At 41.3% G+C, this 13,033-nt stretch overlaps 1 protein-coding gene across 4 annotated transcripts in view; it reads left to right on the top strand.

The window, feature by feature from the left end:
* Positions 1 to 13,033, top strand: part of KIAA1671 (KIAA1671 ortholog) — a 65,090-nt gene that overhangs the window by 32,772 nt on the left and 19,285 nt on the right. The window contains exon 1 of one of the 4 annotated variants that reach the window (XM_049804558.1): positions 3,430 to 3,729. The exons of 2 other annotated variants lie outside the window; for them this stretch is intronic. In XM_049804558.1, coding sequence (XP_049660515.1) covers positions 3,445 to 3,729 — 285 coding nt within the window. In that variant the 5' untranslated portion in view covers positions 3,430 to 3,444. Of the gene's footprint in view, positions 1 to 3,429; positions 3,730 to 12,392; positions 12,585 to 13,033 lie in introns of those variants that run through there. One more of the 4 variants, XM_049804561.1, reaches the window with a different exon arrangement.

The raw sequence follows: 13,033 nt of genomic DNA, 5'->3' as shown, positions 1-13,033 counted from the left end.
AAAAGCAATATTCCTACAAATTTTCTTAACAATTAATTTTTTTTCAGACCTCAGTTATGTTTAGGGATTTTCTAAGGAAGCTAAGTTTGACTGCATAGTCTGTCAAGACTCCTGGCAGCTGCTGCTGAACTTGGCCAGTTTTGGTATGGAGCTGAAGCAGGAAAACATGTAGTCACTTACTGCATTTCAGCTGAAAGGGTGGAAAAATCTTCATCCATTTGAATTTGATGGTGAAAGTGCATCTGATTATCTTCTAAAATGTTTTGCCATGATGTTAATTGAAGTGTAAATCTAAGCAACAATTTAGAGGCTGAGTATATCTACCTAGCAGTATGTTCAAGTGGTAGCCAGAAGATACTAAATTTAGTACTGCAGAAAGATTCGAATCAGCAGTTTTACAATCTTCTAAGGATGAAAATGGTAAATTGGGCATAACATCTCACTCTTTTTAGGGGAGGTCTAATAAAAAAATGGAATATATTCTCTAGTGAATTTTCGGATCCTTCAAGTCACATACATGTGTGATAAGTTCTCGCAGCAAGCTGTAAGAAAGCCGCCTTCTGTGGATCTTGGGTTGAACGTGATTGTGCATCTCCTCCCGTTTTGTGACAGGCGATATACCAGAAGGTTGGTTAAATTTGAGTTTTGCTCTGCCTATCCTGTTTAGGTGAAGGGACTGCTGACTAACTTGCATGGCAGCTACAGTCCAGAGCTGTCTGATTGCTGTTTTGAGGGGCTACTGAATCAGACAGAGCCTGAAACCATCTAAAATAGCAAAGTGCCTTGTGAAGAATCAGCAAGCACAGAGCTGCACTTGTAAATGCATGGATGTTTGAAATATAGAGCTTAGATTACACAGCATAAAAATGTGTAGTAAGTCTTAATTTCAACCTTGGATGCAGGATCTCCATTGTTCATGAAGCATTATCCGTAACTGTGTCAGAATAAATTTAATATTTTTTTCTATTTCTTTAAAAGTTTAAGAAACACCCAGCTCTTGGGGCATCTAATGAAAGTATGTCTTTCCATTTCTGTACAAAAAGAACTGTGTGAGGAAAAAAGGTTTTTCTCTGTTGGTTGGATTCCCTTTTAACCTTGAGGATTTTTATTAGACTGCTAATTTGGGAATGTTCAAAACAAATATAGTATATTCAGAAATGAAGAATAGGATATGAAATGCTACATTTTGTCACCAAAGTTTTTCTTGGAGATAAGTTACAGGTTGGTGGAGTTCAACTCTTAAAAACAGTGCTTAAAAGGCAAGACACCCCATTTCTTCAGAGCATCTTATGCCTGTGTGGGTGTTTGTAAGTAACATTTCTGATAGAATAAAACTTTACGCGAGAACCATTTCATAAAATTATCTAGAAATTTTTCATTCCATTAAATCTCTTCCTGAACAGTTTAGAGGAGGAGAGGATGATGCAAGACCACGGTACTTTGTATGGCAAATTAAGCAACAGCAACCTCCCCCCCCCCGCCCCCCCCTTGAATAAACAAGAAGGCGAGCAGCTTTCAACATGCCTTTCTTACCTTCATACCTGTATATCTCTTTCCTCTCAGTTCTGAACTAGTCGCGTCTTGACGTTGGACACCTACTTATGTTTGTTGATTTAGAACCTTAGCTTTTATTTCTGTTGTCCTCCCAAATGAGCTGTTTTGCGTTGCCGGTGACATGGGACTGCTCAGTGGTACCTGCGTTTGTCTGTTACCCCCCACCCGTTTCGGGCTTTGCAGTGGCGGTACCGACCCTGTGGTCTCCCAGCTGCTGGGGAGGGAGCAGAGCTGGGGAACGACAGTGAGCTCTTGCTTACAGAAGTTATCAGTGTATGAAAGTGGGGACCCCCTCCCCCCCCCCCCCCCTACAAATGGTCAGACCTGTTCAGCTTTGTTTTGAGCTTCTGGCTTAATCATTAGCTTGCACTGATATCATAGTTACTGACTTGAAAGTACCTTGCTTGAGTTTGTAGATCGCCTAATGAAACGGTTATATGCGATGGCGCTGCCCGAGTACACACACCATCAAAGAACAGGCATGGGGTGCAGGGTTTGTCCTAACCTGCCCCGACCGAATAGGAAGCCTTCTGGTGTCCGTGTAAAACATTCCCTGGCAGAGATGTTGCTCTTGTTTTCCCAAGGAAGGGTTAAAATCAGTAAGTACACGTGACATATGCAAACTATGAATCATTCCAATAGATCTGTGCGACTCCTGCCTGCTTAGGCAGCAAGCAGATGCTGTTCCCTTGGTTGCCGTGGCAACCCTGCCTGTACTATAATAAAGCCCAGCCCAGATCCTTCCTTAGGCAGACCTCTGCGGCTGTTGCACCTAGCTCATTGTTTCCTCCCCGGAGCAGAGGCAAGGCAGGGACAGAGAGGAGGGAAGGGGATACCAGAGGCAGCTTTCGCCTGCCTGTGACCTCTTGCGCCTTGTTCGGGGAGCGCTCGGAGCACGGCAGACCTTGCTTGTGGGACTGAGACGGGCTTGCGAGCAGCTGTGATGGCCAGCAGCTTCTTCCGAGTGCGTCTCCAGATTGTATAAGGAGAGGAGCTGGCGTGTGCAGCGGCTTTAATAGGCAGGGGGAAAGTCTCCGCTGGCGACTGGTACAGCGGTTTACCATTCCCTGCTACATTCCTCTGTTATGAAGCCCCCCTTGAAGCAGGGAAGCTGATGTCATTCAGAAGATCTTTTGGCAGGCTCTGAGCGGCCAGCAAGTCCGGTCTTGAAGGCAGCAGGCTGGACACGGTTCCCCTTCAGTTTGACTGTGCCTCGTGAGCTTGTGGGCTGCGTTTCTGGAAGGGAAAATCTCGAGGATGGTTCTGAAGACGGGAAGACCGGTGAGGAGGGGATTCTGCTGACGCTGATGCCTTCCTGCAGAGTTTTTGGGGAAGAAAATAATCTGGATTTATTGTTCAGAAGATCTAATCGTTTTACTTCTAAATGGATTGTATAGGAGCATCAGAACTTTGTTTAATGTACTGTTACCTGAAAAGCTGCCGAGCCAGAAGAATGCGATTTTTTTTATCCTTCTGATATTTACAGCAAAACAAAAACTTGGCTTAAAAAGGGAGTTGCTTTTCTGGGTCTGAAATGAGACAGTAAGAGACTAATTCTGTGCTTGTAAATGGACTAATTTCAAATGACTGTTAGGATTTAAACCTTGATTTCTCTCTTTAACATGGCTGAATTAAACATATTTTGATGGAACTCTGGAAATCTGATTGTAAGTAGGAAAAGTCTTTTATTTTTTCCTACTTGACAAATACCAGCCTCCAACCTCACATGTCTTTTAAGTACAGAAATATGCTCATATAGTGTACTGCTCTTTACTGTAGCTGAAAATAATTTATAAGTGGAATCTTTTTTGCAAAATAAAATCAGGGTTAAGTTGAATATATCTTACAGTAATTGCTACTGAGTATTGATTTCTCATTTCTGCTGGAAAAATGGATTACCTTGGAGACAAGCTGACAGTGGCACAAACTCACATGACCCAGTGGATGGGTACAGTGCGGAGATCCTTACAGGAAGCACTAAATTTAGTCACTACTGCGGTTGCTCATGAGCGGACTAGTGGGGAAGGTGGAAGCAGGACTCCCTTCAAGCGAACCTCCTCCTTCAGGCACTTTGCATCCCGGAGCAGAGAGTCCTTCCGAAGGTTTTCAGTGCGGAGTCAGCAGAGGTTTTCCTCTTTGAGGAAGAGGCAGACCAGTTCAGAGCCACCTGAGCTTGTAAGCTATACACCTTTTTGAGACTCTTGAGGTAGATAATGCAATGCAAAAAACTTGGTTTTCTTGCAGCATTTTATCCAATGACGAAACCTCTATTGTGTCTGCTTTTCAATGTAAAAATAGCCCCCGAAACACTTCCCGGTAGTGGTGTCTGTCTGTCTGCTCCTAGCTGGTTTCTTTCTCCAGCACGGGTAAATATTTTCATTTGCCAGGAAACAGAGTTAATCGAGGTTTGGGAGTGGGGAAAAATGTTGTTGATCTTCTTTTTTAAAGCAACACAGTAAGGTAGGACAAATATTTGTCTAACATTAGAAAAAAAAAAGTCTGAAACTGCACTTGCGTTGGTCATTTCAATGCCACAGGTCAGCATGACTTTGAATGTACATCAATATTGGTAATTTTTCAGTAAAAAATGCCTGAAGCTAAATTTGTAAAAATAGTTGAGCGCTGTCACTCTGCAGTCAATGGTAAATGATCACTATTGTCTCCTTTTATTGAAAAAGAAGAGTTTTTTCTTAGTATAATTGCTACTTTGTCATGAAATAGGAGTTACATGACCAGCATGACTTGTGAGGGTTGTAGTGGGGCGGAGGCAGGGTGTAATTTCATGAGAGCGAAGGAAAGGTGAAGAGCCCTCAGTTTACCACACTGGGTGCCACGCAGAGCCCCCCACCCCTCCCTTTTCCATCAAATACTTTTCCTAGTTTCTGGGTTATTTTCAGGAAGGGTTGTCTGCATTAAATGGCATGGCAAAGCAGTGGAGGAAGCGCCAGTTGTGTAGAGAGGAGCCCCTTCCCGGGTGGAAGGGGTGCAGGCTCTTGCAGCTGGGCCAGGGTCTGACATGCTCCTTGCAGCCATTATTCGACACCCCCCCTGTTTCTAGTTCCAACAAATACTGCAAAGCAGCAATGTTTTTAGGTTATAGTGTGTTAAAAGGTAAATGAATCCTGTTTCTTCTATATTGTTTCATGGAGAGGAACCTGAACTGGTGATTTGAGTTGTACCTGAAGCTGATAATTTAAGACTGACATTTGAACTATGGGAACTGGGTGTACTGTGGTTGACTTGCATGGAATCGGGACCAAAGCCTTAACCAGTATGTGGGTAAATCCTGAACAGCTTGGTCTCTGACGTGGCTAAAATGTTGGGGTTTTTGTTTTTTGGGCTGTTTTGTTTGTTTCTTTGTTTTTTTAAATAAAATAGGTATTTGTTGTAAAGTATAAATACATGAAGTTCTGATGTGGCCTCAGAGGTTTGTTCACTGAAGGATTGAAGGTAAAGTTGCGTTCCTTGGGCAGGTGTGGTGTTTGTGTACGGGCTATTTCCAGTGCTTTTTATCAGTTATGGTTATAGCATTTTTGTCCTAGCTTGCTATTCATCTCCTGTTTGGCTGTACTGGAAAAGAAAATATTGTCAAGTGAGCACAAAAGAATGAAGAGGAAAATATTTGGTAACCACTGTTACGATGTTAGCATGGTGAAGTTCTGTTGGTTTCTTTTTTAAGCTGATATTTTAGATTTATTAGAATAATCTGAATAAAAAACTTGTTTAAAAGAAGTGAAGACTGAAAAATGGAAATGTGGAACCTGCAGAGGACAACTGTACTACTTTCCTTACACTACACTGCTTACAGAGCAGAAATCGTGAGACACGGGATGACCTTGTCACTTAATTCACTGGTGACAGCTACTGGAGCTGCTGTTCCTCTGTTTCAGCAGTAATTTTGCATGTGCTTGGCTTTATGCATGAATTCGGTTTAACTTGTACTCAACTCCTGTGCTCAAACTTCAGGTCTTGGCGCTTGTGAAAGTTCATAGTTTGTGCCATTGCATCTTCCACAGACCAACTTGTGAACACGGACCTTGAGCTATTATTTTTTTATCTGGCTGGAACAGGGTCCTGGTTTTACGTAGTCCTTGGAGCTACTGACATTTTTCTACAGAACAACTATGGAATTAGCATAAAGCACATAATTCCTAACAAACTGACTTCTTTATTGTTTTAGGGATGTACTGTAGAATAGTCACTCAGTGCTGATAGTTCAGCAATGCAGTTTTTAAACAAGGAGCAGCCAGGTTCTCCGGCTTGTGAGCTACCTGCTGCCGTGTGCCTGACACAGCGAGGGCTGGTCACATTCAGCTCCCATCTCTGCTGTCACTGCTGGCTGCTGGCTGAGAACTTAGCATTGGACAAGACCGAGAAACTTGTCAAAACTCAAGTCAATTTAAAATAGCGTGCGTAAACTTGCTGCTGAGCTTGAAGATAGTGGAGGTGTGAGAGTGCATTCCGCTGCATCGATGTAGCTGTCCGTTTGTCCTCTCTCATGACTTTGGTGGACTTTCAGATTGAATAAGCAAGGGAAATAATAGGTTACAGTTTGTATGGATCTCCTGTCAATGCTTCAGGTATCTTCTAGAGGAATTAAGAGTATTGTATTTAAAGTATTCATCCATTTATTTGGATATCTGTGACTTTAAAAAAATGCTTAGGCTCACAAATTGTCTTAATTAAGTTGCAATCCTATGTTTATAGCAGCTTTTATGGCAAAGGGCTGATGCTGTGCATGCTGTCTGCTGGATCCCACAGTGGGAAAACTTGGGGCTGTTCCACAGGTCTGACATAGGTGCAGTTCTCAATTTTTTTAAATGTGGGGAAACCTAGCAGGTTGGCACCTTATTAGTAACATATTTTAGCTAGGAACTACTGCAAGCTATGTAGCTGGGAAAGGGCTCATGGATATTGCATTTTTTTAGGGGCTGTAAGAGAGATTTTTGTCCACTACAGAGGAGCTTTAGGATTGGAGTGAAAGGGATTTGACGTAACTGGTTACTTCCTTGCTGGAGGTCATAAGAGTAGGAATCAGGCTGCAAGAGAGAGGAAATAATTTTCTTTTCAAACACTTCTCTTTAACAGCTCAAGGATTGCGTATTTGCTTTGTTTTTCTGTTCATACCTTGTCATGTTTTCCTATTCGATGTCTGGTAGGGCTGACTTCCTGACCCAACTCGGTTTCTGATGCTCGGTGTTTCTCTCTAGCGCCGCAGAGAGGAGGTTCTGCAGCAGATTCTTCAGGAAGGGAGGCTGGGTGGATATAACTTTTTTAAATTGTAATCCTCTAGCTTTTCTATGGGAACCAGACTTTGTACACAGGACATTGTGAATTTAATTTGTACCTTATAAAATCTATTTTCCGCTTTTTCTTTTTCTTTCTTTTTTTTTTTTTTTTAATTTAAATCCATATGCCTTAAATTACACCTAGATAAATAAATGTCTAACACAGGGCAATCTGATTCTGAATCTAGAGAAAGTACAGCCATGTTTTTAGGAATTGCTTAAAAGCTAGGACAATCAAGGGATAAAATGAGCCTGAGAGCTAAAACTAATTTATCTTGTGGTTCTCAAACCAGCAGCTGATCAGTCAGGATTTAATATATGCAAATCTGCAAATCATAAACAAGAGTGCAAGAAGAGTTTTTATTTTAAATAGCTTTTCTGGTATACTCAACAGACACTGTTTAGAAAAAGATTTTTTTCTTTTTTAATTATTATTTTTCCCTGTAGTACTCCTATTAATTTCTTCGTTGAAACGGAATACTCTGTCAATTGTCCTGCGTTCGTTCATAGCACAAACCCCTGAGCACACTGTTTTTCTCATTGATTGCTGTTTCCCAGCAAGCTTTTCCTTCCTCTCTTTCGCCTTGTCGTAGTCTGTTCATATAGCCCTGTCTTCAGAGCTAGTTATCTGTCCTTTTTGTTTCTACTGAAAATGAATGCAACTGGTCTGAGATTATTTTCTACAAATACATGTAATACAGCGTTCTCATATTTAATTTAAGGAAAAAAGGTGTCACCATGGGCTGAAGAACCTTACTGGCTGCTGAAACCAAGGATGTCTGGGCCTTGCTATTGCAGGTCATGTGTACTGGAAACTGTCTGCACATAATGACACAGGACCAATTTTAATTGCATCATTATTCTGGCATATAAGTATCAGATCTGGGAATCTGTAGTTGAGCTCGCAGAAGTTATAACTTTACAGTGAAACCTTTTAAATGGAAGCTGATTTTTCTCCCAGACATTTTTATTTGAGGCTTTTTTCCATTTTTCATCTTGCATCATCAGCTTAGTGTCTTTGTTGTAATAGGAGCAGACATACTTTCATTAAACATTGCCTCTGTTTTAATCATGGTAATATCAGTCCTGTTTCTATTATAGGTATGATATCTGGTTTCATGGCCAATGCCATTAGTTCTAGATCTCTTAAGTTTCTCGCCATACAATAAAAACAGGGTGGGTGTTTAATACCCTTAGTTCCTTAGCTATCCCCTTACACCACTGAAAAAGCGTGGCATTTTGTTTCTTTGTAAGATGTTTAACTACCTCCAGACTGCTAGCATGAACAACAAAGCTGTGGAAAACCTCAGAGGTGTTTCAGATTCTTTGGGAGAGGAATTTGAAATAAACCAGAAATTATTAATTCTGTGGCTGTACTTAATTGTGTTTTGCTTTCTGCTGTAATGGTCAGTTGATGAAAATGCTCTTTTTCATTTAAGCTTGATCTGACAGCATCAGTTACTTTGTTTGGATTCAGTTTTAATTCAGTTCCAAAATAAAGATGGAAATTTAGTGTTTTGTTTGACTGCATGAGTCCCAGATGTGCTGGGAGGGTGCTTAGTCCTTCAGAGGGTTTTTGTTGCATCCTGCAGCCCTTTCACTATCATCCGCTCTGCTAGAGGTTGAAATTCCCATCTTGTTTTTGTTTTTTTTTTTTTTTAAATCTTCACAGATGTTTCTTTTTAAGCCAATATAAGCCTCGGCAGTCAGCTTATTTCTTGGGAAAGTTGGTGGGCTATGACTTTTTCCATTTGAGTAGGATCTGTCTCTGGCACTGAAGAGCAGGTGAGGGATCAAGAGGAGCGCTGTTAAAACCTGGTTTGAATTATACATATGCCATTCACCTGCACATTGCCTGAGATTGTATCTCTGCTTTTAAAAGAGCATTGATTAGTACGATCTGTTTTGATTTTACCAAAGGTCTGTCTGCAAATATTTGTCCTTGATGGTGAGCATCCTTCAACAAACTGTAAAAAGAAATTAATACAAGTTGGCAGTTTTATTCTGAGCTTGGCTATTTTGATATAGAACCTACAACAAATAGTTGCTGAACTATTTTGCCCTAATATTCACTGAAAGCACAATGAATTGCTCTCAGAAATATTTGTTTTGTACCGTCAGTGAATGGAATTTTATCCTTAAATTTCCAGAGACCTGTTATGGTGGCGTGAAGCATGTTTACAGAAAGCCCGCTTTTAAAAATGGGTTGTTTGTCTTGTTTCAGGGTGGGGGAGAGGAGTGAAGCTGTTCAGTTTAATTAACGAAGATACAAGGGCCAATGCTGAAACAGTTCATGCTTTTTCATTCTTAATAACTTTTCTTTGGTTTAACAGGCCATGAACATAGCTGGCAGCATAAATCTGGGCCATGAAACTCTAGTGATGGGTATTTAGTAGACTGCCTTTGTTGTTCCCTTGTTATTTTGACAGGAATAATCACTTAGATGACTTTACTCTGTGATTTTACTTAGGCTGGCTGCAAGGAGTTGATTTTTACCATGTTCTTAAAGCAGAAGAAAAGAACAAATATATTTAGATCTGGTCACTTTGTGCTCATTCACCCTGCTTGCTTGTTTTTTTGTGTGTTTTTGTTTGTTTGTTGTTTTTTTTTTTCTAAAGCACTAAGTGGTAGGAGTTTTCAGAGGGAAATAAATTATGTTTAAACAAAACCTTCACTGAACACAACTGTTAACAGTGGCAATCCGTTTTACTGAAATTTTGTAACATTGTGATAGTTTCAGGAAATACTAGTGGTGTTTCATTAGTTTGTGTGTGTATTTTGACTGCTCTCTTCTAAAACATCTTCTAAGTTGTCTGAGATTTTTGTTTAAACGAGCAGTGCACAGTTTCCAAAGTCTGTGTGTTTGTTATTCACTTGTTGTCAAGAAATCCTATCACTTTCTATACATCTTTAAATCTAGACTTTAAACTAAAGAGCACTTTTCCCCAGGAATGTTTGTTTGAAGTTTAACTTGTGTCTTATGTGGAAAAACATTAACTGGGCAGAAGAGCTGTGAAATAAAGTATTTCAAGTAGGAGGTGTTGATTTCAAGTATATAGCTTTTCAAAAAAAGCAAATATATTCACTTCCTAGCATAACAGAATAAAATTGTCTTGTTCTGGCTTGTATCTTTTGCAATGTTGAAGATGAGGGATCCTGTTCAACTCTTAGTGCCAACTTTCATTAATGCTGATGAGAGCTGCGTATGCCCTCTGGGAGAGAGTGAATTCCTCAGACTCTGAGGTAGGACAGCACTATTTTGCTCAAAATGGTCCTGATGGACAGGCTGGCATGCCTTTGGCTCTGATCCTACTTTGTTTGGTTTCTTGGGGTTTAATTTCTTTTTAGCTTGACTGCCTGAGGCTGAAAAGAAAATTTAATATGTTGATATAGGAGGGATTTTAAAGATGTTTCCAACTATCTCCTCTAGTCTGCTTTGGTTTTCTACTTTCCCACTTCTCGGAGGAAGCACTGTCATGGCTCACTCAGCCCTAGCAAGGTATATATTTAGAATTTGGTTCTTGTCTGCTTTTTGTACCTCAAGTCAACCTCTGCTCTGTCTTCAGCCTTGCGCTGAAACCACATGATATGTGCGTGGTGAGTGTTCACGCAAGTTATAGCAGCTCTATTTTCAGGGTATAAAAAATGACACACTCTAAAATGTCTTTGAATCCTCAATGGACCGAGGAGGTTAACTTCACTGAGAGTCACTGCAAAAGCAGTGTGTAGATTTCGTTGCACAATGGTAGTCAGATTCCTGGCAAAATGAACTTCATCTGGATTAATTTGGCCACATTCTCTGTTGTGGCCAGAGTCAGCTCCAGGTAGACTCTGGGTCTCTCTTTGGTGCTGCTGCCTTTCAAATTGCAAGTCTCTCAGCTGGACCTGGCTCCTGGGAGGCACGGCAGAGCTGGGGCTTATGAGAGAAAGATCCATTAATGGAGGAGAAGCAATTAGCTAAAGACTGGCAAGCAGGGGAAGTAATTTCTATGTCTAAAAGGTGTGGAAAATGCAGGGGTTTGGAGAGCTGTGATGGTATTCAGCCTCTTGGGAGTTCCAAGTTTAGGCTGAAAACGTGTTGCTGGGAACATGCTTTTTGAACTTGAGTAAATCTTGCTGGCTGTGATTTCCTCTGGCTCTTTTGTCACTGTGTGCAGAGAATGTTTTTGTGCTGGTGTGGCAAGGAGGGTCCCTGTCAGCTCTGTGCTAAGTCGCTTTTCAAATAATTTGTGGTGTTTAGGTCTGTTGCACGGTTTGGGTGTTTTGATTAAGGTGGAAATATTTTTACTGTAGCACGAGGCTATGGTAAAAATACATGTTTCAAAGGGATATACATTAAATACAATGGATTTAGTTTTGTTTCAATCCAACTCAAATACAGTACTGAAGCAAAGAGTTTTGCTTCTAGGGTTAAGGGTGGCTTTCCTATCAGCAAGGCTGTAGGACTAGTGGTGAGAACTGTTGTGGGTGTAGTATAAAGCTTTTTAAGGGAGAACAGCCGTGCTAACAGTGAACATGGGCTTATAGCAGCTTGGTATGTTCTCTGCCCTCTCCACCCAGTTACTCTCAGGTACCAGCCGTTCACAACTTACTCTTGGCATTTGCTCCCTTGGGTTAGGGGCTGGAAGGGTCGACTGCCTATCCCCTTATTTCTGCAGACATAGATCTGCTTTTTTGCAATACCTGCTGTGCCTTTCCAGGGAGAAGGGGTTGGGATTCAGGCCTGTGCATCAAGCTGGGAAGCTATGAAAAGGTGGAGAATTAAACCAGTCACCCCCCAAAACCAACCTGTGTTTCGTAAGGTAAATGCTGTCAGCTTTCAACATTAGAGATATAACTGGTTGTTGCTTGTCATATCCCAGTGGAAGAGGTAGAGAAAACACATATGGCTGAGACAGCCCTGGGTTGCATAGCAACAGTGAGGAGGTAATGGCTGATATCATTTATGAGAATGTTTTATACTGTGGGACTCCACTGCACTTGGAAATATTAAATATTTTAAAACTGAAAGGGATTTTGAGTAGAGCGGCGTGGATCCTTAGGATGTAACAGTGCTAAATATGTTGTGTGAGTGCTTTCGGACACAGGCTGGGGCAGTTGGAGCACACTTGTGTCTCCCCGCGTGTGTGCTCATGCACCCCTGCAGCGGCAGCGGCTGCGGTCTGCCACGTTAAACCTCTCCAGCCCAGGAGGTTGCTGGGGCCGGCGGGATGTTCCTCGTGAGCAGGCACCAAGGCTGCTCACTGCAGTCTCCTTATCTGCTGGCAGCAGTGAGGATGACCTATATAATAATGTAAAGGCCTTGAGGTTTTGAGATTGATTAATTCAATTAGTTTTGTCACTGCTCTTAGGCTTGGGCTCCAGCGTTTGTAAAGTGCTTCCTTGGTTTGAAGATACTGTGCTGAATACTGTATTTGAGAGGGCTGAAGAAGTTGTCCTCATATATTGATCCCTGTGGGTGGAGCCTGCACTGGAGGTCTCTTAACTTTCCTCATCAGTGAGGTCAGAAAGAAAATGTGCAATTCCTGGAACTGTTTATCTGTCACTGCAGCATGGAGGGTGGGGTGGGAGGCAGAAGGTGCTGCCTTCTGCCTGGGACATTACACTAGGGCAGTTACTGCTTTCAACAATATATTTAAACACCGAGTTGGTAAATCTTCTCGCCTGATTGCTAGGACCTAACTGGAGCATTGGTCTTGAACCATGACTTACTCCTTGTGGGCAGCACTAATTCGCCGGATAGTAAGTATATACGGAAATCCTAGGATGGTGATTCCACAAAGTTAGACTTTCCACTTGCTGTATTGGCATTTGGATACTTACAAAGAAAAAAATATATGGGTTGTGAAATGTATAGTTTCTAAAGTCCTCTTATTATGGTGGGGGATTTTTTGTTTGTTTTGTTTTGGTTGGTTGGTTTTGATATGGTGTTATGTTCTTGATAATTCTGTTAGTGGTCCAAAATATATACTTTACCTTTTAGTAATAATCCTTAGAATCATTACAATAACTGGAGAATAATTCAGGTTAGAAAGGACCTCTGGAGGTCATCTAGTCCAGTATCCTGTTCAAAGCAGAGTCAACTATAAAATAGTAGAATAAAATTTTAATAGAATAATGTGTATTGCCGTCTTCCTGGTGTATTGCAGGGGAACGATTGGGACGGTTTTCCAGATTTTTAAGGACCTGTA

Source organism: Accipiter gentilis, chromosome 7 (assembly GCF_929443795.1).
Source record: "Accipiter gentilis chromosome 7, bAccGen1.1, whole genome shotgun sequence".
Classification (NCBI taxonomy): domain Eukaryota; kingdom Metazoa; phylum Chordata; class Aves; order Accipitriformes; family Accipitridae; genus Astur; species Astur gentilis.
Note: the sequence above shows the minus strand (reverse complement) of the source record. Positions and strands in the feature narration are given on the sequence as shown.